Here is a 24,666-nt window from a genome sequence, read left to right as displayed (position 1 = left end):
CATTTCCCCCCTCAAGCCAGCTCTGCCATTCAATAAGATCGTGGCTGATCTGATTGTGGCCTTAACCCTACTTTCCTACTGTCTCTACCTCCCTGCCCCTCTCACCCCCAATTCTCCTGTCTCCCTTGTCAATCAAAAATCTGTATAACTCAGTCTTGAATATATGCTTCTGCTGGGGAAGAGAATCCAAAAGATTAATGACTGAAAAGTAAATTACTCTTCATCTTAATTGGGAGCCCCTTAATTTGAAAATGGGCTACCTAGTTCTGGATTCCCATATGATGGGAGACACTCTCTTAGCATCTACCCTGTCAAGCCCCCTCTTGAGTCTTAAATATTTCAATAAGATCACTTCTCATTCCTGGTTGCCTTCTAAAATCTCCTCTGCACCCTCTCTAGGACACTCATATGATTTCTAAAGTATGATGACCACAACTGGACAGTACTTTGTGGCATAATGAGAGCTTTTCACAGGTTAAGCATACCTGCATTTGTACTAAATTGCTCTATTTATGCAGTCCAATGCCCCATATGTTTTGCTAACTGCTCTCTCAATATCAGAGATCTGTGCACAGTCCCTCTGTCCCTGTACACTTCTTAGAATTGTGCCATTTGCTCTATATTTTCTCTCCCTAAACCTTCTGTCAAAATGCATCTCTGCACACGTCTCTGTATTAAATTCCATCTCCCGCTTATCTGCCTCTTTAGCTAAGCTATCCATGTTCACTTGCTTCAGTAAACTGGGATGCAAGCCACCAGGACCCGATAATTCACCCACTCTTACTGCCCGCTTACTACCTACAGGCCTGCTTTTAAGGTTTCCTTTTATGTTAACTGCTATTCGACTTTCACCTTCTCACCTTGCCAGTTGTACTTTCCTCTTCACTTCCTTTCCCAACTTATTATATTTGGTCTCGGTTCTCGCTTGAAGAATTCACTCGGCATGCATCATCCACCAGATTTTTATTTCATCATATTCTCTATCTTCCTTGCCATCCAACAAACCCTGGCTTTGGTTCCCTTGCCTTTCACCCATGTTGGAATATAGCTTATCTGTAGCTAAAGCATCTCCTTGACGATCAACTACTGCTCTGTTACTTTTTTTTCCTGTCAGTCTTTGGTTACATTTTACCATGGCTAGGTTCCTTCTCATCCCATTCAAGTTAACCCTCTTCCAATTTAGAAGTTCTACTTTAGATCGCTCCTTACTCGTCTCCTAATCTAAACCTTATGATATAATGATCAATGTGTTATTATTATTATTATTATGTTCCCCCCCCACACACGTTCCACTTGGTCCATCTCATTCCGAGCACCAGATCCAGCAATCCTAGTAGGATTGCTAATATATTGGTCAAGGAAGTTCTCCTGAACATATTTCAGGAATTCTTTCCCCTCCTTTTACTAGAACATTATCCCAATCGGTATTTGGTTAATTAAAGTGCCCAATATCACCTATTTAATATAGTATTACTTCCTTCTCTGGCACTAATCAAAACTCCCACTCCTTTGCGTATTTTGTTCCTGTTTTCTACTTCTATATTTTGGTTTGAATTACCCTGCTAATTTAGTTTAAATCCTCCCCAATTATGTTAGTGAACCTTGCCAAGAGCACATTAGTATATTGGGCACTTTAGTTATCTCGGTAATTTCACTGCAGATTTGCACTTGTTCCCCTTCAGGACATTTGCTCTTTTCAACAGTATTCGTCTATTCCCCTTTTCTACTTCTATATTTTGGTTTGAATCCTCCTGCTAATTAATTTTAAATCCTCCCCAATTATATTAGTGAACCTTGCCATGAGCACATTAGTCGCAGTCTGGTTTAGGTGCCCCCTACCTCAGAACTGATCCCAATGTCTCAAAACTCTGCTGCCCTCTTTCCTGAATCATGCCTTAAACCATACAATGATCCTCCCTAACTCCCTAATGCTACCTGTGACACAGAGAGTAATCCAGAGATTACTACCTTCCAGGCCCTACTTTCTCCCCAGCTTCTGAAAATCTGACTGGAAGATCTCAATACCAGCTCTCTCTCTGTCGTTGTTACTGATGTGCACCACAACGTCTGCCTCACTTCCATCTTCTTGAAAAATACTCTGCACCTTCTTGGTGATATTCTTTTCTGTGACACTAGGGGGGCAGATCAAGAAGCAGAATTCACATACCAGTTGCAGAAACATCTGCCTGTCCCCTAATTGTTGAATATCCTGTAACAAATGCATTTTTACTCTTTGCTGTTCCCCCTTGTGCATTCTGTGCCCATTGATCCCTTGGACTGGACTGCACTCTTTCAAGATGTCATCATCTCCAGCTGTTTGAATACTGAGAACAGGTTATTATCACAGACCAGACCCGCCTAATTTTGTTGCAATCCGGTTAGAGACTCACTACCTTAGACCATAAGACATCGGAGCAGAATTAGGCCACTCGGCCCATTGAGTCTGCTCTGCCATTCAATCATGCCTGATATTTTTATTATCCCCATTCTCCTGCCTTCTCCCCTGATCCCCTTATTAATCAATAATCTACCTATCTCTGTCTTAAAGACATTTAGTGATTTGGCCTCCACAGCCTTCTGCGGCAAAGAATTCCATAGATTCACCACCCTCTGGCTCCTCATCTCTGTTTTAAAGTATCATTCCTTTAGTCTGGGATTGTGTCCTCTGGTTCTAGTTTCTCCTACAAGTGGAAACACCTTTGTTGTAAAGCAGACAAAATTTGAAATCCGTGTTACTTACTAAGAGACTAAAGCCACAAGATTCCATGTTTCATACAAACAGAAGAAATGTTACTGTACAAGAGTCAATTAAGGAAAAGGTCAGCACTATTTATCCAGAATTAACATGAGGAAACATGAATTAACAGGCAAACTGTGGTCAAACACACCACAAACTGCACATTAAATGGCAGAACCAAGAGAAGTCCCCTAATTTCTCAGAAACCCACCCAGACGTCAATCAACACTGAGTCACAAAAATTATTTAAAACTCATGAGGGATTTCAAGGATAAAGCTTCTGATTTCCCTCAGCAGCCACTCTAATACAGACTGTTCACCTCTAGGTTGGTCAATCTCTTCTCCAGAGACTGCATCCGCCTAGCTTCCTGAGGCTGCATCCCAGGCTCTAATTTCTGGCATGATTGGAGTTTTCTGCTTATTCTGAGCAACACGTTACTGATCTTGTGCTTTACTTTGCCCCAACAGCCAGCTTCACTGAGTTGACACTGTCCCTGGGTTTCTCTGAGCTCCAAACTCCCCAGCTGCACCAAACAAAGTACTTCTTCTGGGCTTCCCTGACCAGCAATTATTAGTAAGACTCAACTCCCAATGGCTACTAGGGCTCTCAGGACCCCTGCCCCCTCAGCAACATGGAACTAATGGCAGCATGTGAATTGCATGAAAATTATCTTTCTCTCTGGCTGCCTGTATGATGGGCTAACCTTCTTGCCGTATCCTAGCCCAGTGGCCGTTATTTTCACTCTACCTCATGACCAAGGCGCACTCCCCAATACCAGCAGCTGCGGAGGAATTCCACCCCGAACATTTCAGCCTATCTCCCTCCTGTGCTCAGCGTTTGCGCTGGAACACCCAGGCAAGCCAGGAATTGTAGTCTTTAGCCTCTGCCTGGAACATCCTCAAACCCAACAATACAGATTCCCTTACAAGTGTCACTGAAGACACCTGCACTTCCTACCCTTTTGGATGATAACCCATCTACTATCCTGAACTTTCATTGCCTGTGGGGTGACCATCTGGAAAATGAGGCTTGAGAAGTAGTAATAGTAAAGAATAAAATGGCAGAGGAACTGAATCGTTACTTTGCATCTTCACGGTGGAAGACACCAGTGGAAAGCCAGAGCTCCAGCAGAATCGGGGGCAGAGGTGAATGTAGTGGCCATCACTAAGGAGAAGGTTCTGGGGAAACTGAAAAGTCTGAAGGTGGATAAATCATCTGGACCGGATGGACTACACCACAGGGTTCTAAAAGAGATAGCTGAGGAGATTGTGGAGGCATTGATGGTGATCCTTCAGGAATCACTGGAGGCATGGAGGGTCCCAGAGGACTGCAAAGTGGCTCTTGAACACCGTTGCTCAAGAAGGGAGGGAGACAGAAGACGGGAAATTATAGGCTGGTTAGCCTGACTTCGGTCATTGGTACGGTCTTAGAGTCCATCATTAAAGATGAGATGGAAGTACATGATAAAATAGGACTGAGTCAGCACGGCTTCGTTCAGGGGAGGTCAGGTATGACATGAGGAGGTAACAAGGAAGTTAGAGAAAGGAGAACCAGTGGATGTGATTTATTTAGATTTCCAGAAGGTCTTTGACAAGCACCGCATAGGAGACTGTTAAATAAGTTAAGAGCCCATGGTGTTAAGGGTAAGATCCTGGCATGGATAGAGGATTGGTTGACTGGCAGAAGGTGGAGAATGGGGATAAAGGGGTCTTTTTCAGGATGGCAGCCGGTGACTAGTGGTGTGCCTCAGGGGTCTGTGCTGGGACCACAACTTTTCACAATATACATTAATGATCTGGAAGAAGGAACTGAAGGCACAGATGATACTAAGATATTCAGAGGGGGACCGGTAGTATTGAGGAAGCAGGGGGCTGCAGAAGGACTTGGACATGCTCGAAGAGTGGGCAAAGAAGTGGCAGATGGAATGCAATGTGGAAAAGTGTGAGGTTATGCACTTTGGAAGGAGGAATGGAGGCACAGATTATTTTCGAAATGAAGAAATGCTTAGGAAATCAGAAGCACAAAGGGACTTGGGAGTCCTTGTCAAGATTCTCTTCAGCTTAACATGCAGGTTCAGACGGCAGTCAGGAAGGCAAATGCAATGTTAGCATTCATGTCGAGAGGGCTAGAATACAAGAGCAGGGATGTACTTCTGGGGCTGTATAAGGCTCTGGTCAGACCCCATTTGGAATATTGTGTGCAGTTTTGGGCCCCATATCTAAGGAAGGATGTGCTGGCCTTGGAAAGAGTCCAGAGGAGGTTCACAAGAATGATCCCTGGAATGAAGAGCTTGTCATATGAGGAACAGTTGAGGACTCTGGGTCTGTACTTGATGGCGTTTAGAAGGATGAGGGGAGATCTTATTGAAACTTTTAGGATACTGCGAGGGCTGGATAGAGTGGACGTGGAGAGGATGATTCCATTTCTAGGAAAAACTAGAACCGTGGAACACAATCTCAGACTGAAGGGACAATCCTTTACAACAGAGATGAGGAGGAATTTCTTCAGCCAGAGGGTGGTGAATCTGTGGAACACTTTGCTGCAGAAGGCTGTGGAGGCCAAATACTGAGTGTCTTTAAGACAAAGCTCGATACGTTCTTGATTAATAAGGGGATCTAGGTTATGGGGAGAAGGCAGGAGAATGGGGATGAGAAAAATATCAGCCATGATTGAATGGCGGGCAGACCCGATGGGCCGAGTGGCCTAATTCTGCTCCCATGTCTTATGGTCTTATCAAGCTGTATTAACTGTGCTGTGTTAATCATACAGCTCTTCAGGCTTTCTTCTGCCTAGTTACTCCTAATTAAAAAGCTGGAAAAATAAATCTTCAGAGCTTCCATTTCACTGAGGAGGCCTCAACCCAATCCACATTAGGATGATCTGTGGCTTAGAGTGGAACTTAGGTGATGGTGTTCCCATGAAAATGCTGCCCTTTTCTACATGGTAGAATTCATGGGTTTGAAAGCGCTGCCAAATGAGATTTGGTGAGTTGCTGCAGTGCATCTTGTATATGATGCGCACTAGATCTGATGGTGGAAGAAGTGAATGTTTAAAGTGGTGGATGGGATGCCACTCAAGCGGCCTGCCTTGTCCTGGATGGTGTCGAGTTTCTTGATTGTTGCTGGGATCACATTCATCCAGGCAAATGGAGAGTATTCCATCCTGCTCCTGACCTATGTTTTTTAAATGGTGGACAGGCTTTAAGGGGTCAGGAGGTGGGTTACTTACTGCAGAGCTCCCAGTTTCTCACCAGCTCTTATCACCACAGAACTTATTCAGCTAGTTAAGTTCAGTTTCTGGTTAATGGTAGCCTCTGGATTGTAATAATGGAGGATTCAGCAATGGTAATGACATTGAATGTCAGAGGGAGATGGTTTGAAACTTGTTGGAGATTGTCAATGCTCGACTCTTGTGTGTCACAAATCCTACCACTTATCAGTCCAAGTCTGAAAATCATTCAGATCTTGCTGCATATGGCATTGTTTGGTTCCATATCTGAGGAGTCATGAATGTCACTGAATACCAGGCAATTATCAGTGAATAGCCCCATTTCTGACCTTATGATGGAGGAAGGTCAATGATGAAGCATCTGAAGATGTTTGCGCCTGGGACACTAGCCTGAGGAAATCCTGCAGCAATGCCTTATGGCTGAAATGATTGGTCTCTCAACAAATACAAGCATCTTTCTTTGTGCTAGATATAACTCTCACCCCGGGTTATTCCCATTGACTACACTCTTTATAGGGCTCCTTGATGTCATACTCAGTCAAGGCAGTGACTCTCACCTCATCTTTTCAGCTCAGCTTTTTCTAAACTGGTTTTGCACCAAGGCTGTAATGAGGTGAAGAGACACGCGGTCCTAACAAAATCTAAACTAAGCATGAGTGTGCAAGTTATTGCCTTGTGAGTGCTGCTTGAGAGCGCTGTTAATCGGCCCTTCCATCACTATTCTGGTGATCAAGAGTAATAATAATCTTTATATTGGCACAAGTAGGCTTATACTAACACTGCAATGAAGTTACTGTGAAAATTCCCTAGTCACCACTCCAGCACCTGTTCGGGGGCACAGAGGGAGAAGAGAGTGGACTGATGGGTGGTAATTGGCCAGTTTGGATTTTCTTGCCTTTTGCGGATAGGACATACGTGGGTAATTATCAACATTGTCGAGTAGTTGCAGTGTTGTAGCTGTAGTGCAACAGTTTGGCTAAGCATGTCAAGCCTTCAATTTACTGGGATGTTGTGAGGGCCCGTAACTTTTGCTATATCCATTACCATCATCATAAGGACTGTAGCAGGTCAAACAGAAGGCCCACCATCATTTTCTCTGGAGAACTGGAGAAAGTCTCTAATCTAATCTTGCCAGCATCGCCCACATCTAAAGAAAATTTTTGTTTGAATTTATGCAAAAACTACATCTTTCTCAAATCTTGCTGCCACTGTGGGTTAAGTTGATGCGGTCTGAATCAAGCTTCTGGAGCAAAGCCTTTTATGATAGTGGAGTGCACTGCTGAAGGATCAGACAATTGAGAATAGCTCACGTACTCTGTTGGCTAATCACAGAGGTTCTCTAGCAACATTCATGAAATAGTCTGTGGTCTGGACAGCCCTGTCTGTTTGGTTGAAAGGAGGCTTGAAGATTCGTAAAAGAAAGAGGGTAAAAAATAAGAACAACGAACAAAGAAAAGTACAGCACAGGAACAGGCCCTTCGGACCTCCAAGCCTGTGCCGGCCATGCTGTCCGTCTAAACTAAAATCTTCTGCACTTCCAGGATCCGTATCCCTCTATTCCCATCCTATTCATGTATTTGTCAAGATGTCCCTTAAACGTCACTATTGTCCCTGCTTCCACCACCTCCTCCGGCAGCGAGTTCCAGGCACCCACTACCCTCTGTGTAAAAGATTTGCCTCGTACATCTCTTCTAAACCTTGCCCCTCGCACCTTAAACCTTTGCCCCCTAGTAATTGACCCCTCTACCCTGGGAAAAAGCCTCTGACTATTCACTCTGTCTATGCCCCTCATAATTTTGTAGACCTAAGCAATCTAACAATACAGTTAATATTGAAACTGCAAGGACTTCCGGTGGGGTGGGCGAGCAGAGCGGCCGCAAAAAAAAGAGCTCCCGCCGGTGGCCGCGATTCGCGGCGATTTCGGGGAAATCCCCGAGACCCCACGCACTCCCCGACTATCGTCGGCCTTTGGGGCCGCCACGAGCAGCCAGCGGGGCCGGTTTAAAAGCCGGCGAAGAACCCCGCATGGGTGTCGGGCGGCGGGGGCTGAGGTGCCGGGCCCGGCAGGTCAGAGCAGCGGGGGCGGAGCTACGGAGAGGCCGTGGCTGCAGGCCCGAGCGCCATGTAGGGAGGGTGCTCCACGTCGGATGGCTCCCACCTAGGAAGAAGAAGGTTGAAGCCTGGTCCCAGGTGAATGTAGAGGAGAAAGAAAGATGATTCATGGAAGTTTGGTAAAAGTTTTTTTTTTCTCAAAAAAGAAGAATGTCAGATTGATGAAGGGCAGGAGGGTGAAGGGGGAGAGAGGAGAAAGGAAAGAAGATAAAAAACAATAAGCTGCTAAAAGATGCAAAAAGCAGTGTCAAAGAAAGGAGGAAATATGGGTTCGCCGCCGAAGGAGAAGACTAGCAAATGCAGAAGTGTTGACAGGATGGCGGAAGCCGAACGGCAAGGCGGGACCGCACTACTTACGGTGGAGAAGATGACCGAGGTGATGGTGGTGGAGCTGGAAAAACGTTTGGTGAGGCACATGGAGATCCTGAGGAAAGAGATGGTGGTCGTGGTGAGGTCATTGTTGGAGGAGGCAATCGGCCCGATCAGGGCGGAGGTGGCAAAGGCATTGGCCGAGGTGAGAGAGCAGGGCGAGAAGATGAAGGAGGTGGAGGAGGCCGTGACACGACACAGCGACCAGGTCACCTCGATGGGGGACGAGCTGCGGAGGGTGGTGGAGGTTAACAGAGGGCTCCGAGCAAAGCTGGAAGACTTGGAAAACCGCTCAAGGCAGCACAATTTGAGAATTGTGGGCTTGCCCGAAGGAACAGAAGGCCCAGGGCCAACGCAATACTTCACTAAGAAGTTGGCGGAGCTGATGGGGGAGGGTGAGAACCCCACCCTGTACGAGCTAGACCGAGCTCATCGGTCATTAAGGCCGAAGCCCAAAGTGAACGAGCCGCCAAGGGCAGTAATTATCTGCTTCCATAAGTTTTGCATGAAGGAGAAAGTATTAAGCTGGACGAAGCAGAAGCGTGAGGTGCTGTGGGATGGTACTGCGGTTCGGATCTACCAGGACTGGACGGTGGAGTTGGCAAAAAGACGAGCGGCGTTTGGGCGAGTGAAGGCGGCTTTGTACAAGAAGGGGGTGCGATTTGGTGTGGTGTACCCGGCGAAGTTGAGAGTAACATATAAAGCCAAAGACTTTTATTTTGAGACAGCGGAGGCGGCTGAGGCGTTCGTGAGGGCAGAAGGCTTGGGACAGACGTGAAGAGCGGAACTGGAAGAAAGACTGTGGACTGTGCTTGAGCGGCTGGAAAATGTACAAATGTTACAACTTTCTTTTTACTGATTTGTATTGAAATTTGAAATTTACTTCTCTTTGCATTGTTACAGAGTTCAAGTTAATGGCGTTCTGTGTTGCGACGGTTAAATGTTATGTTAGTGAATTGTAGGGGTTGGATTGTTGGGCTTGTTTTGGTGTTTCTTTCTCTGGGACTGGGCGGAAGGGGGCGAGAGGTATTGGCGGGGGGGGGAGCCACCCGCACTAGCTAACTAGAGTCAGTTAGTGAACGGGGGTGAGGTGAGAGGAGGACTGCGGACATTGGAGCCTGGATAGCAGGCTTTAATGGGCCTACGAGGCGAGCAAGAGTGGGTGGATGGAGGGATGTGGGGGGATGTTTTTGTAGGGGGGGTTCTTGGGAGGGGCGAAGGGGTTCGATGTTAACAATCGACAGGGGCGGGTCAGGCTTATAGGGCAGGGCCCGGTGGTATGGTGATGGTGGATAAGAAAGGTGGAAGGAGGTGTTTACAGGGTCATTTCCAAGGTGGTGCGTGTGAAACTGGACCCGGGTCCCCAGGAGGCCATATACGGGGTGTCGGACCAGCCAGGGTTGGAAACGGGAGCGGAGGCAGATATCATAGCCTTCGCCTCGTTGATCGCCCGAAGGCGGATCCTGCTGGGATGGAGAGCAGCCTCTCCACCCAGTGCCCTGGGGTGGCAGGGGGACCTGTTGGAATACTTGACCCTTGAGAAGGTTAAGTTCGAATTGAGGGGAAGCTCGGAGGGGTTCTACAAGTCATGGGCACTATTTATTATGCACTTTCAAGAACTGGACAACATCCAACATTAGTTGGGGGGGGGGTGTGGGAGAGGGGGGCTGTGTAGATTAAGGGTGACTATGGGTAATCCCTGATTCCTTTTTGTCATTTGTTTATGTAAACATGTGGGCTGAGGTTTGGGGGTTGATGGGCGGATGGGATCGTTGTTATTATGGGGATTGTCATATCTTGCTGATTATTGTTTATTGTTGATGGGTGTAAATGTGGGAAAAAATGTGAAAAAGGAGGAGAGTAAAAAAATTAAAAAAAAAAAAAAAAGATTGAAACTGCAAGCATATCACAAAGGGCTCTTGAAAATTTTCTGTAAATTTTGGTAGTTTGAATAGTCACATGTAATCTGCCTCACAATATCAGAGATGTGTTTTTGGCAGACGTAAAGGGACAACTTAAACAGTTTATGATAATTTAATACTTGATTACTTGGATTCTCAGAACTATAATTTTGGATTAATGATGCATTTAATTTATCTTAATTATGACATGAAAAACCAGCAAGAGCGACATTTGTTCATTTCAATCTTAATCATGTGTGTCATGATATGCAGACAGGCAGCTAATGAACACAGAGAACAGGACATGACCAATGAGCAGGCAGGACACTCGGGTGGTATCTCACTATAAAAAAGCGCGAGGCACTCATACTCTGCCTCTTTCCACTGATGAACATCTACAGAGTGAGTCAGGGTGTATTTACAGTATCACACCTCCAGCACGTGTCTAAGAGCTAGTCTGGTTCAGTCAGACAGAGTAACCACACTTAGGTTAGCAGAGAGTCGAACTTATAGAGAACTGTGCTAACTGTGCTACTGGTTCAATAAATCAGATTGAACTAACTTCAAGGTCTGGAGTATCTATTGGTTAAAGTTGCATCCAGTTGCAGCCTGTGTTATCCCAGAGTACATAACACAACATGCTACCAGGACTCTGCTTAATCTAGGTGGTTTACCTCAGTCCGTTCCGTGACGACCAGCGAATGTATCCCGGCACCATGGAGAAGATTCAGGCTCCTCACCAGCTCAGGAGCTCCGGCAATCTCAGTGCCAACTGGCAGACATTCAAGCAAAAGTTTCTGCTGTACATCGTAGCTTCAGACCTCGTGGGTGCGTCTGATGCAAGGAAGAACGCGCTTCTCCTCTCAACAGCGGGTGATCAAGCCATCAAACTCTTCAACTCTTTTCACTTCACCGAAGGCCAGGACAAGAAAAAGTTTCAGACCATTCTGGACAAGTTTGACAGTCACTGTGAAGTGGACACCAATGAAATCTTCGAGCGCTACATATTCAAACAGCGTCTACAAGGTAAAGATTAATCTTTCAACTCCTTCATAACTAACCTCCACCTGCTAGCGCTGACCTGAAACTTTGGTGATATTGCTGACTCCATAATCAGAGACCAAATCGTTTTTGGAGTTCACTCTGATCCTCTGAGAGAGCAACTACTGAAAATCAAGCATATGACCCTGCCAGTCGCGATTGAAACATGCAGTGCATGAGCACGCCAAAAATCGCTATGCCCAGTACAAATCGGCTGAAAATGAGAAACTTGCCTCCCACGAGGCAGAGAGTGTGCAGGCCATCTTGAATGCAGCGCCTCAACATTGATGAAAACGACCTATTCGCTGCTTTTCCCAGGGCCCCACGCATGCGTGATGCGAATGGGTTAATGAAGCGGCCGACACCCGCACTGCGCATGTGCAACAACACGCGGAGCGTCAGGACGCCGACGTCATGACGTGCTCGAACTGCGGCAAAGCCCACTTAAAGAAACACTGCCCTGCAAGAGGCTGGCGATGTTTAAACTGCTGGAAGCCTGGACATTATGCAGCCTTGTGCAGGTCTGCATCACCAGGCAGGGACCAGCGCTCCCAATTCCGATGACGGTGCGTTCAGAGTGTGCAACAACGATTACAGGATTTTGATCATGGCAGTACAACGGATCCAGAGGAAGAATGCCTGGACTCCGCTTACTGTGTGGGTATCATTACCAAATGTGAATATGCCACATCCAACTCATCACAAATTCAATCCATCCTCGCTGTGGATTCTGCGGACAAATGGCGTGCGGTGATGCAGGTCAACCACTGCTCCATCTAATTTAAGCTGGAGACAGGTGTTTCTGCCAACCTCCTCTGACAGGCAGATTTCAAACGCATCAAGAAGCCCCCCAAGGTCCTTCCAGCAGCCTGCAGGCTCCTGGACTACAACGGAAATGTCATCACGGCACTGGGATCCTGCCATCTACTCGTCTCCAACCGGAGCACCCATGCACGGTTACGTTTTGAAATTGTCAAGCCAGACAGGGCATCCCTACAAGTAGCTGAACCTCGTGCAGCGGGTTTACACAATGTCATCCTCCAATGTGGACCTTCAGGCTGGCATTGACGACATCCTCGCTCAGTATCTGGATGTGTTCGACGGGATGGGCACGCTGCCATATCGATACAAGATTCTGCTATGACCTGATGCCAAGCCAGTGGTCCACGCACCACGCCAGGTCCCGGCTCCCCTGAGGGAGCGCCTGAAGGCACAGCTCAAGGATCTTCAGCAACAGGGCATCATTTCCAAGGTAACCGAACCGGCTGACTGGGTCAGCTCGATGGTATGTGTTAGAAAGCCTTCGGGAGACCTGCGCATCTGCATTGATCCCAAGGATCTCAATAAGAATATAATGCGTGAACACTACCCCATCCCGAAGCGGGAGGAACTCACCAGTGGGATGGCACACGCACGTTTTTTCACCAAGTTAGATGCGTCACATGGTTTTTGGCAAATCCAGCTGGATGAGTCCAGCAGAAGGCTCTGCACCTTCAACACACCTTTTGGCAGATACTGCTATAATCGCATGCCGTTCGGCATTGTCTCGGCATTGGAGATCTTCCATCGCATCATGGAGGGCATTGAAGGGATTCGTGTGTACGTGGACGACATCATCATATCGTTCACGACCCCTGCAGAGCTGTTTCCCATCTCCAGCAGGTATTCCGCCGTGTCCATGCCAATGGCCTGAAGCTGAACAGGTCCAAATGTTGCTTTGGCAGGTCGACACTCAAGTTCCTAAGTGACCAGATCTCTCAGCAGGGCTTGCGCCCGGACACAGACAAGGTCAAGGCCATCGAAGCCATGAAGGTCCCTGAAGACAAGAAGGCGGTATTACGCTTCCTGGGCATGGTCAATTTTCTGGGCAAGTTCATCCCAAACCTGGCCTCACACACCACGGCCCTACGAAACCTGGTGTAAAAGTCCACTGCCTTTGAGTGGAAGGCAGCACATCAGGCAGAGTGGTTGGAGCTGAAAGCCAAGCTCACCACTGCACCAGTCTTGGCATTTTTCGACCCAGACAGGGAGACGAAGGTCTCGACAGATGCGAGCCAGGATGGCATCGGTGCGGTGCTGCTTCAACACGATGACATTTCATCCTGGGCACCAGTAGCCTACGCATCGAGGACCATGACTCCCACCGAAACAAGGTATGTGCAAATAGAGAAGGAATGCCTGGGTCTTCTCACTGGCATTCTCAAGTTTCACAACTATGTCTACGGCATGCCGACATTCACTGTCGAAACGGATCATCGGCCTCTGGTCCACATTATCCACATGGACCTGAACGACATGACGCCTCAGTTGCAGCGCATCCTCCTCAAACTCAGAAGGTACGACTTTGACTTAGTGGACACGCCTGGCAAGGAACTCATCATCGCTGATGCATTGTCCCGCTCCATCACATTGCCGAGTGAACTGTTGGAAATCATCCGGCAGATTGAATCACAGGTGCAGCTGTGTGTTAGCACACTCCCGGCGTCTGATGAGAAGGTGGTTTGTATCCGTGAGGAGACAGCCAAAGACCCCCTCTTGCAGCGTGTCATGCACCACCTCGCCAATGGCTGGCAGAAAGGGCAGTGCCCTCACTTTTACAATGTGAAGGACGACCTGACGGTGATTGATGGTATCCTCCTCAAGCTGGACCGGATTGTCATTCCACTCAGTCTCCAGAGCTTGGTGCTCTGCCAAATCCATGAGGGACACCAGGGTGTCGGGAAGTGCTGACGCAGAGCCAGGCAGGCTGTCCACTGGCCTGGCATTTGCCAGGACATCTCGAACATGGTCCTCAATTGTGCGACCTGTCAACGCTTCCAGCCAGCGCAGACCAAGGAGACGCTCCACAGCATGAAATCGAGACCTCCCCGTGGTCCAAGGTTGGCATCGACCTCTTTCGTGCGAATGGTCGTGACTACATGTTGATTATTGACTATTTCTCCAATTACCCTGAAGTCGTGAAGCTCTCAGACCTCACATCTCGGACCGTCATCAAGGCCTGTAAGGAGACATTCTCCAGGCATGGTATCCCACTCACTGTCATGAGTGACAATGGCCTGTGCTTCAACAGCCACGAGTGGTCTATGTTTGCCAAGTCATACCATTTCAAACATGTCACTTCCAGCCCACACTATCCGCAGTCCAATGGGAAGGTTGAAAAAGGGGTGCACATTGTGAAACAGCTCATCTGCAAGGCCGCGGATTCTGCTTCTGACATCTACATTCTGCTGCTTGCGTACAGGGTGACCCCACTGTCCACTGGCATGTCGCCAGCTCAATTCCTGATGAACAGGGACCTGCGGACGACACTTCCAACCATTCACTTGCCCAACCTGGATCACCTCCTGGTGCTGCAGAAGACATGACCAATGAGCAGGCAGGGCACTCAGGGGTGGTAGCTCACTATAAACGGCACGAGACACTCACACTCCGCCTCTTTCGACTGATGAACATCTACAGAGTGGGTCAGGGTGTATTTACAATATCACACCTCTAGCACGTGGCTAAGAGCTAGTCTGGTTCAGTCAGACAGAGGAACCACACTTAAGTTAGCAGAGAGTCGAACTCATAGAGAACTGTGTTAACTGTGCTTCTGGTTCAATAAATCAGATTGAACTAACTTAAAGGTCTGGAGTATCTTTTGGTTAAAGCTGCATCCAGTTGCAGCCTGTGTTATCCCAGAGTACAATGTGAAGTGTAGGTCGGTCTATGTTTCATATTATTTGAAGGAGAATGTTTGCAAAAGCACTCAAGCATTTTAGGAAAATCTTTTCTGAGGACTTTTAATACCATATTATTTCATAGAAGTTGACAAAGACTTTCAGACAAGTTGATTGATGAAAAACACACGGAATAGTGAAAGATGAGTTTGATATTGGCTATCTGTTACACCCTTGAGAACATAACAACATAAAATCTTGGGAGTTAATATTTCATTGTACATCAGTTACAAATCTGTAGAAGTACTGTAAGATCTCCAAGCATGGAGGTCCAACTTATGTAATAATATATGTCTGGTGATTTTCCCGAGGATTGACATAAAGATCTTAGGTGTAACTTTTTAATTTTAGTACTGCCACTGCACCAAGTACTGGGGAGGTTTCTTTTCCTCTTTCTTAAAAGCTGGTGCTTGTCAGTGTTACAATCCTGTAGAGTGATAACCTTTAAAAATATATTTGAACTTCCAGTGACTGACTGAAAGGATTAGACAACAAGGTTTCAAGTTCTAAAACTATTACTGTAACAAACAAAAGGCAACATTGTTTAACCACTATCCAGGAGGTAACATACTCTAAACTGTAGAAATATTTCCCAATTTGTCTCCTAAAACAGCCAAAAAACCTCCCCACCTCCCACTTCACTTGATGACATCCCTTAAGTGTGCACACTAAGAGGTCTCACAACACCAGGTTAAACTCCAAGAGGTTTATTTCAAATCACAAGCTTTGGGAGCGCTGCATGTGGAACTTGGCTACCGTTTCTGCACAGCGATTCTGCATTGTCGCATAAGGATGGCCTCGGGATCTTGGGTCCATGTCACATTACACGTAACCCCCACCATACTTCCCGGGTTTGCAGAATCCTACTAACTGTCCTGGCTTGAGACAATTCACACCTCGATTCCCATGATTATCACTCACTCCACTCACACTATTTGTTCCTGTAAAGACTCACATTTCAACCATTCTTCACATTCCAATCTGTAATTATCTTGTAATTGTGTTTATCCTATAAATGCTGTGATTGTGAACTTGCCCTCCACTTCATCTGATGAAGGAAACCTGTTGGACTTTAACCCAGTGTTGTGAGACTTCTTACTGTGCCCAGTCCAGTTCAGCACCGGCATCTCCACATAATCCCTTAAATGGACATTTATTCTCCTTGAACCAGTTCATAGCTACTCTCTGCTCCCGATGACCTTCCCTTTCCCTTTCCCGTCCAGGTAACTTCTAATCCTAGAACTGACTTTCATTGTGAGTATTACTGTGAGATCCCTTCCCTCCAGCAAATCTTCCAGCCGCCTTTACATCCTCACAAACTCTGTCTCTCCAATTTGAGTGTGAGCTCCCACCTTTGTTCTGCATGGTGACCAACAGGGTCAGCATTTTCTCTGCTTCGGGTGCAGGATTCCTGCTCCTCAGATAGCTGCAGACTGACTTGTTCAGTGAGCTTCAGCAATATCTTAAATCTGTAACCTGATATTACAATGGCTTTCTGTGAACAATATCTTCCCCAAATCCTATCTCCATGGTACTGTGAATCATATGGGCTTTTATCCAGGTAGAAATGCTAATTAGCCATTTTCCAGATCCCCCCCTCAACTCTATTCATAGAATCATAGAATTTACAGTGCAGAAGGAGGCCATTCGGCCCATCGAGTCTGCACCGGCTCTTAGAAAGAGCACCCTACTTAAGCCCATGCCTCCACCCTATCCCAGTAACCCCAGCTAACATTTTTTGAACACTAAAGGCAATTTATCATGGCCAATCCACCTAACCTGCTCATCTTTGAACTGTGAGAGGAAACCGGAGCACCCGGGGGAAACCAACGCAGACACGGGGAGAAAGTGCAGACTCCGCACCGACAGTGACCCAAGCCCGGAATCGAACCTGGGACCCTGGAGCTGTGAAGCAACTATGCTATCCACAATGCTACCGTGCTGCCTAAATATTCTATTTTGGAATTAAATAAATCGTTTAAAGTATGATCTTTTTTAAAGCCTGACATTCCTAACATCTCACTGTGAAACCTGGGAGACTAATAGTCAACCCACAGTCAGCACAGGTTTGAACATCTTGCCACTTCACAGAAAGTCTCTTGGCTTAGGCCCTTCTTGTCCCCAAGCAACCAAGGCACCAGGTTTTTTGTTGGGCAGAATGCAGAGCAGGCCACATGACTCTCTTTATTCCTCCCATTTTACCTTAAACAGGCAGTCCCAAAGCATTGCAGTCTTATAAACTTTGTCTTGTAACATCAGCAAAATAAACTTTTGGGTGATCTAACAAAGCGCTTGATTCAGAGTATCTGTACCAGTTGTCACACCAAATAGCTCTTTACACTAAATGTGAATTATCTGTGATCAAAGAATCCTAAAACCCCTGCAATGCAGAAAGAGACCATTTAACCCATCAAGTCTGCACTGACCTTCTGAAAGAGCACCCTACCCCGGCCCACTCACCCATAAACCCATCCAACCTTTGATCGCCAAGGGCCAATTTAGCATGGCCACTCCTAACCCGCACATCTTTTCGACTGTTGGAGGAAACTGGAGCACCTGGAGGAAACCCACGCAGACACAGAGAGAAAGTGCGATCTCCACACAGGCTGTCACCCAAGGCCGGAATTGTACCCGGAGCTCTGGCACTGTGAGGCAGCAGTTCTAACCACCGTGCCGCCCCAGGATATGTATGATATGCTTATTCGTCTATTAATCATGTTGACATGACGGGACTGACGTTTGAGGAGAGATTGTATCAGGTAGGATTGTATTTGCTGGAGTTCAGAAGAATGAGAGAGGATCTCATAGAACCCATAAAAATTTAACAGAACCAAACAGAGTAGATGCAAGAAGGGTGCTCCTGATGTTGGTGTATTCCAAATCAGGGATCACTGATACGGGGTAGACCGTTTAGGACAGAGATGAGGAGAGTGGTGAGCCTGTCGGAATTGTTACCACAGGAAGTAGTTGAGGCCAAAACATTGGGGCGGAATTCTCCAATCCCGCGGCAGAGTGTCCATGCCGTCACAGGGCCCTTTAAACCTCCTTGCTTTCCGGCAGCTGGTGCAGTACAAAAAGTGGGGTGTAGCCTCTCTGGGTTTGATGGAGTTGCTTTTGTGGCCTTCAGGTAATCTTTTGCAACAGGCTCCAAGCAGCTCCAGCCAGCGGAGGTTTCAACAAAGGTTTTCAGAGCAGGTCAGTGCGCCTTGTAATTCAAGCGGGGCATCACTTTGCACTGCTGGGTGTAAGCTATGGTCCAATATTTTGCTGCATTATTAACATAACCTTTAAGCAAGACGAGCGTCAGAATTCTTAGGTCAATTTGCATCTTTAATGTGTAATTAAATATATGAAATGAAAATGAATGAAAATCGCTTATTGTCACGAGTAGGCTTCAATGAAGTTACTGTGAAAAGCCCCTAGTCGCCACTTTCCGGCACCTGTTCGGGGAGGCTGGTACGGGAATTGAACCGTGCTGCTGGCCTGCCTTGGTCTGCTTTAAAAGCCAGCGATTTAGCCCAGTGAGCTAAACCATGTGTATTTATGGTTCAATTTATCTGATGTTACAGGTCGACTGCGACACTTAAAGAAAACTTTGTAGTACTGACATGTTCCGCATTTTAAATTAAATTAAGTATCCACTTAAAAGTGGATACTCCACTCCCTACTCCACTTTTCAAGGCCACTTTTGACTACGCAAGGCTTTTAGACTGGCAGGCTGTTTTTGGACCATTGCAGCCCGAGTGGTGATCCTGCTCTCACAATAGACGTACATAGGAAATTCCAGGATCTTTACAATAGTGAAGAGATGGTTGCAGTCAGAATGATGAAAGTTGAACGTGATGGTGTGCTCATGCAACCACTGCCATTGTTCTTCCAAGTGGTTCAGGTTATAAGTTGAGGAGGACCTGCCAAAGAAACCTTGGAGACTTTCTAAAGTACAACCTATAAGTAGTATACACTGCAACAGGATGTGCAGGTAGGAAAGGAAGTGGATGTTAAGATTATAAATCCAATGTTGGGGTATTTTCAAACATGATTCGAAGCAAATTTTATCACTGAAATGTCTCTTGAGGTTAAACATCCAGTTGTTAAAGTCTGTATGATATTCTGAACATGTATAGAATGGTGACAAGCAGAACCTACGTAGATTAGTTTTACTTCACTGAGAATGGATGTTCCCTTGCCATGAGATATTCTTCCAGGAAGCTTTGAGGTAGTAAATGTTTTGAATGTCCCCTGGAGAAGATTCCTATACCAATGAACAAAACTTTGAAGTAGATATTTTCTTATTATATGACCTATTAAACACAAAAAAAGAACAGTAATATCATTGTGTGACTTGCAAGTTTTCTCTGTAAACCCAATCTGCCTTTCATTAGTCGGGTTAATGTTATGCAGATAAGGGAACATTGATTGATTTGTTGCACGGAAAAAAGAAATGTCAGTCAGTGAAAACTAAACCAGTTGATATGATGTTACCATATCCATTCTGGGCCAGAAGTGCTCAGAGCACAATGCGCGATATCAGAAACAGTATTTGTTAACACAAACTTGCACTAGATAAAGCAAGAACTAAATAGAGTGTACATTGTGCTTTGTGGGTGTAGCTCAAACACCCAGAAGGTTAATTTGTGTAGACAAAATCTGAATGTCACTGAAACCTGTACTCAGATTACTTTTTCTGTAATTTACAGGAAGAATGCTTTCTTCATCTGGAGGCGCCGATCAGCAGGGTCTGTGGATATGACACACCTTTCCCGCACATCTTTGAACCTTTTTACATACCAGACAAATGGAAGTGCTTTGATGCTGTGCGGATAATGATAAATTATTAATTGCATCTGGTAAGACACCTCAATTTCAAAAGGATATGGGTTAGCAGCTGAAATTTATGTAGATGAAATCTGCAAGTGAGTTGTACGGCACTCACATAATCAGTATGTTGGAATGGTAGTCAGTTGTTATGGTGATGTTTTGAGTAATTTGTCAACATTATAAGGGCTTGGGTTACGGACTTTATCATACTCCCTATTATTTGTTTTAAATAATATGTACTGTTTTCATTTCTGCAGTCAAACCTACATTATCTGAAAACAATAGGAACATAACGGGTAGCTTTAATTTCAATCTTGATTGTCTTCCTTACTCTAAAGTACATGATGTTCAGAAAAGAGGGTATCATTTATACTGCAGTCACCGCAGGATTTTAAGAAATTTGTAGTATATTGATAGAATTACCTACCTGGTGCATTCACCATGGCAACATACTAACCAATCGGAGCCTACTTGCCAACGAATCAGCACACCGTTTCTCATGCCGTATTAAATGTTGTTCCGTTTGAAATTTGGCATTCTTGCGGCAGATTTGATGAGTACAAAGCGAAAAGCTTCAACAGCATGTCTCTTTTTTCAGCAGTGAATAACAACAGTAGTTTCCTGTTTTATCTCACATAGTAAGACAGTTTCCATGCAAGATTTGCATTTTCCATAATTTAAATGGTTTGTTTCCCTTTCCACCATATCCCAGACTCTGTGGTTGGTGACACTGCTGTAATGCATCCTTTTAAAAATTAATTTATGGGATGTGGGCTTGGCTGGGAAGACCAGCATTTATTTTACCCGTCCCTAGTTGTCCTTGAGAAAGGTGGTGCTGAGTTGCCATCTTGAACTGCTGTAGTCTTTGAGATGTAGGTACACCCACAGAGCTGGTATCGACAGAGTTCCAGGATTTTGACACCGTGAAGGAACGGCGATATATTTCCAAGTCAGGGTGGTGAGTGATTTGCAGGGGAACCTCCACCTGGTGTTCTCAGATGTCTGCTGCCCTCGTCTTTCTGGATGGTCATGTCTTGGTTTGGAAGGTGCTGCTTAAGGAGCCTTGGAGAGTTCATGCAGTGCATCTTGAAGATGGTATATACTGCTGCTACCGTGCATCAGTGGTGGAGGGATAATTTATAGTGCAATAGAACTGTTAAAAATGTTTGGAAACTTTGGGACAGTTCTTGGAGATCCCCTTGATTAAATTATTATTAGAAATGTAGGTCTGCTCACCGCTCCTGAACCCCAATTTCCACCTCACCCCCACCACCATCACCAACATCATCACATCCCATTAAAAATAACGTCCTGTCAATCAAAATTATAAATATAGTCAGATTCCCATTCCTAAATCCCACATCTTGGGGAGGAAGTATAACCTAGTGTAACCTACCTGCTTCTCTTACCCCTCTTCACTTTTAATTTCAGTGAACAGTACCATGTTCAGATTCCTGTTCTTTATACCTGTAATTTCTTGGAACTCTGCATTCAGTATTGTTCTCCCTGAACTAGCAGCCTCTGTTCTTTTGGGAACTTTTATTTATCAATGCCTGCCTTATGACCCTTGCCCCTAGCCTGAGGTGTGGTAATCCTCAGCTCTCCCCCTCAAAGGGGAAAACAGTCTATGGTCATCTGGGACTATGGCAACTTTATCGTTACCTTTTATTACTGCAGTTCCCTTCTTTGAGTCCAGCTTTTATGGTTCCAGCTTACATCTAACTAAAAGGTTCATGCTGTCCGAGGGTTGCTGAGCAACATCTTCGTTTTTTCAAAGCCTACAACTGCTTTCGCATCCTAAAACCTCAATTACAATGCAGACACATGTTAAAGTGAAACCAAAACCTACAGACATGAAGGTATCTTTGTTTAACATGAAGCTAACTAACGTTTTAACCTTTTCTTAGCACACAAGTACAGAAAAACAAATTATGCTTAAACCTATATCTTATTTCTAATACCCACAAATACAACTTTCAATTATTTAAGTGAGCTCCATTTCCTAACAAACGATTCAATTTTAATACATTGAAGAATGCATGGAACATCAATGGGCTATGAGGAAAATTTACTCTGGCTACAGTTACTTGCACTTGTTTAACGTCATGGATGTGGTTTATTTAGACATTCAGAAGGCTTTCGTCAAGGTCTCAGTGGAGCAAATTATTATATAAAATTAAAGCGTATGAGATTGCGGGTAGTTTCTTGAGATGAATAGAAAGCTGGCTAGCAGACAAGAAGCAAAACGTTGGGATAAATGGGTCTTTTTCCAATTGGGAGGCAATGGCTAGTGAGGTACCGCAGGGATCTGTGCTCGGACCCCAACTGCTCACATTATATATTAATGATTTGGACAAGGGAACTAAATGTATTACCTCCAAATTTTCAGATGATACAAAGGGGGGTGAACTGAGGAGGATGCAGAGATGCTTCAATGGGATTTGGACCGGCTGAGTGAGTGGGCATATGCATGGCAGGTGCAATATAACGTGGATAAATGTGAGGTTCTCCACTTTGGCAGCAAAAATAGGAAGGTAGATTATTATTTGAATTGGTGTAGATTGGGAGAGGTTGGTATTCAGTGACACCTTGGTGTGCCCATGCATCAGTCGCTGAAAGTAAGCGCGCAGGTGCAGCATGGTATGTTTCCCTTCACAGCGAGAGGATTTGAGTACAGGAATAGAAATGTTTTACTGCAATTGTATAGGGTATTGGTGAGGCCACACCTGGAATATTGTGTGCAGTTTTGCTATCCTTATCCGAGGAAGGATGTTCTTGCTATGGAGGGAGTGCAGCGAAGGTTTACCAGGTTGATTCCTGGGATGCCGGCATGGTCAAATGAGGAGACACTAATTCGGTTAGGATTATATTCAATGCCATTTGGAAGACTGACAGGTGGCCTCATAGAAACTTATAAAATTCTAACAGGATTAGACAGGGTAGAATTAGAAAGAATGTTGCCGATGGTGGGGGACTCCAGAACTAGGAGTCATAGTTTGAGGATAAAACTCAAACTATCACAAGTTACTACAAAAAGTAATTAAGGCCAAAACATTGTGTAATTTCAAAAAGGAATTAGATATAGCTTTAGGGCTAAAGGGATCAAGGGATATGGGGGGAAGGCGGGATTAGGGTATCGAACTTGATGATCAGCCATAATCATAATGAGTGGTGGAGCAGGCCCGAAGGGCCGAATGGTGGTCTCCTGCTTCAATTTTCTATGTGTGTTTCTATGTTAATTATCAATCATCTATTATCAAACTATTGCACGTTGAATATATCCCAGAATGGAGCCAATGGTATAAGCTTCAGAAACATTGTGATTTATTTACATCAGATACTTTGAGAATATTGAATTTATAAAGTTGAAATACATTTTGCTCCTTCCCAGCATGTTGAAGTTGTGCTTGGTCGCACCTTCTTTCTCAATGTCTTGACAAGGAGTGTAACTTGTACAATATTTTTCTGTCCTTGGCATCCACCTACTTGTCATGCTGCATGAAATTGTATGTGATACATGAAACAAGAATAGTTTTCACCCTGTATTAGCTTTGTCTGGAAAGAAGATAATCAGTGGACTGCAGGCTGCCACTTAATTTGAAAATTTACATTGAGATGTGCTTAAAATGACCTGTAATTCATGTCAATTATTCTTTTTTTTTAGAGGTTAACGGGTGGACGGGACTTTGCTGCACTTTCCAGAGGTCTGTCATATTATACCCAGATCAATTCTCATTGCCCAAAATATGAGTTACCTGCTGCAGCAGAGAAGATTCAAAATTTGTCACATCCACAGCATTCCTGGAAGTTGCAAACAAAATGACTAAATCTATACTTTTCTATTTAATCACAAGGAAAATGATTGAGGTTTAAACCAGGTTTGTCTCAAGGCAACAAATTCTTCTGATCTAAAGGTGGATGATTAAAATGTCTCTTTACAGTTATTTATCTGTATTACAGACTGTGTGATTGGTATTGGTACTGAGTCTGCAAAATTGATTATGGTTCTCTTTTTACTTTAAATGTGCCCATCCAATGTAACATCAATGAAAATGACTTTTATTAGAAGGAATGAAAATAAAAAATATATATGTACTTAAGTTGTTTCTGAAATAATTTGTAATGTTTTTAATTGGTCTCTTGAGCATGACAATAGTATTGTACATTTTAATTAATTTACTGTGAAATCAATTCAAGACTGAAACATTTTATAAATGTCACCAGATATTACATTTTGTCCTGCATGCAATGGAATAATTGCCAAAGTGTTACATGAGGTGATAAATTTGCAAATGTCCTATAAAAGCTCAACCCTATGCCTGCTGTATTATCGCATTGTAAGTATAACATGGACTCCAATTAAAATATGTATGTGATCAAGTGTATAATTCCAGCCAGAATTCTCAATGATTCCAAATCCCAGAACCCCAGACTAGCCACAACTGTAAAATACAGGCTGATAAGGCCAGCATTTGTTGACCATCCTTAATTGATTTTAAGAAGGTAGTGTGAGCTGCCTTATACCTGTCTGTAGTGTTAAGGACATGGCTGAGCTGAATGCTGAGCTGTTCAAATCCCAGAAGGGAAACTTGAAACAATTGCAATGTATGAGGAGAGGTTTTTAAAGCTATAAATGATGTCGTCGACTACTTGTGATAATTTTATAATAAATAATCATTATTGTCACAAGTAGGCTTACATTAACACTGCAATGAAGTTACTGTGAAAATCCCCTAGTCG

At 44.8% G+C, this 24,666-nt stretch overlaps 1 protein-coding gene across 3 annotated transcripts in view; it reads left to right on the top strand.

The window, feature by feature from the left end:
- The window catches only part of bckdhb (branched chain keto acid dehydrogenase E1 subunit beta), a 403,853-nt gene extending 379,832 nt beyond the window's left edge, over positions 1-24,021 (top strand). For all 3 annotated transcript variants that reach the window (XM_072499807.1, XM_072499806.1, XM_072499808.1), the window contains 2 exons: positions 19,806-19,955; positions 23,591-24,021. In XM_072499807.1, coding sequence (XP_072355908.1) covers positions 19,806-19,946 — 141 coding nt within the window. In that variant the 3' untranslated portion in view covers positions 19,947-19,955; positions 23,591-24,021. The remainder of the gene's footprint in view (positions 1-19,805; positions 19,956-23,590) is intronic.
- The last annotated feature ends 645 nt before the right edge of the window (positions 24,022-24,666 follow it).

This window comes from Scyliorhinus torazame, chromosome 4 (assembly GCF_047496885.1).
Source record: "Scyliorhinus torazame isolate Kashiwa2021f chromosome 4, sScyTor2.1, whole genome shotgun sequence".
Classification (NCBI taxonomy): domain Eukaryota; kingdom Metazoa; phylum Chordata; class Chondrichthyes; order Carcharhiniformes; family Scyliorhinidae; genus Scyliorhinus; species Scyliorhinus torazame.
Note: the sequence above shows the minus strand (reverse complement) of the source record. Positions and strands in the feature narration are given on the sequence as shown.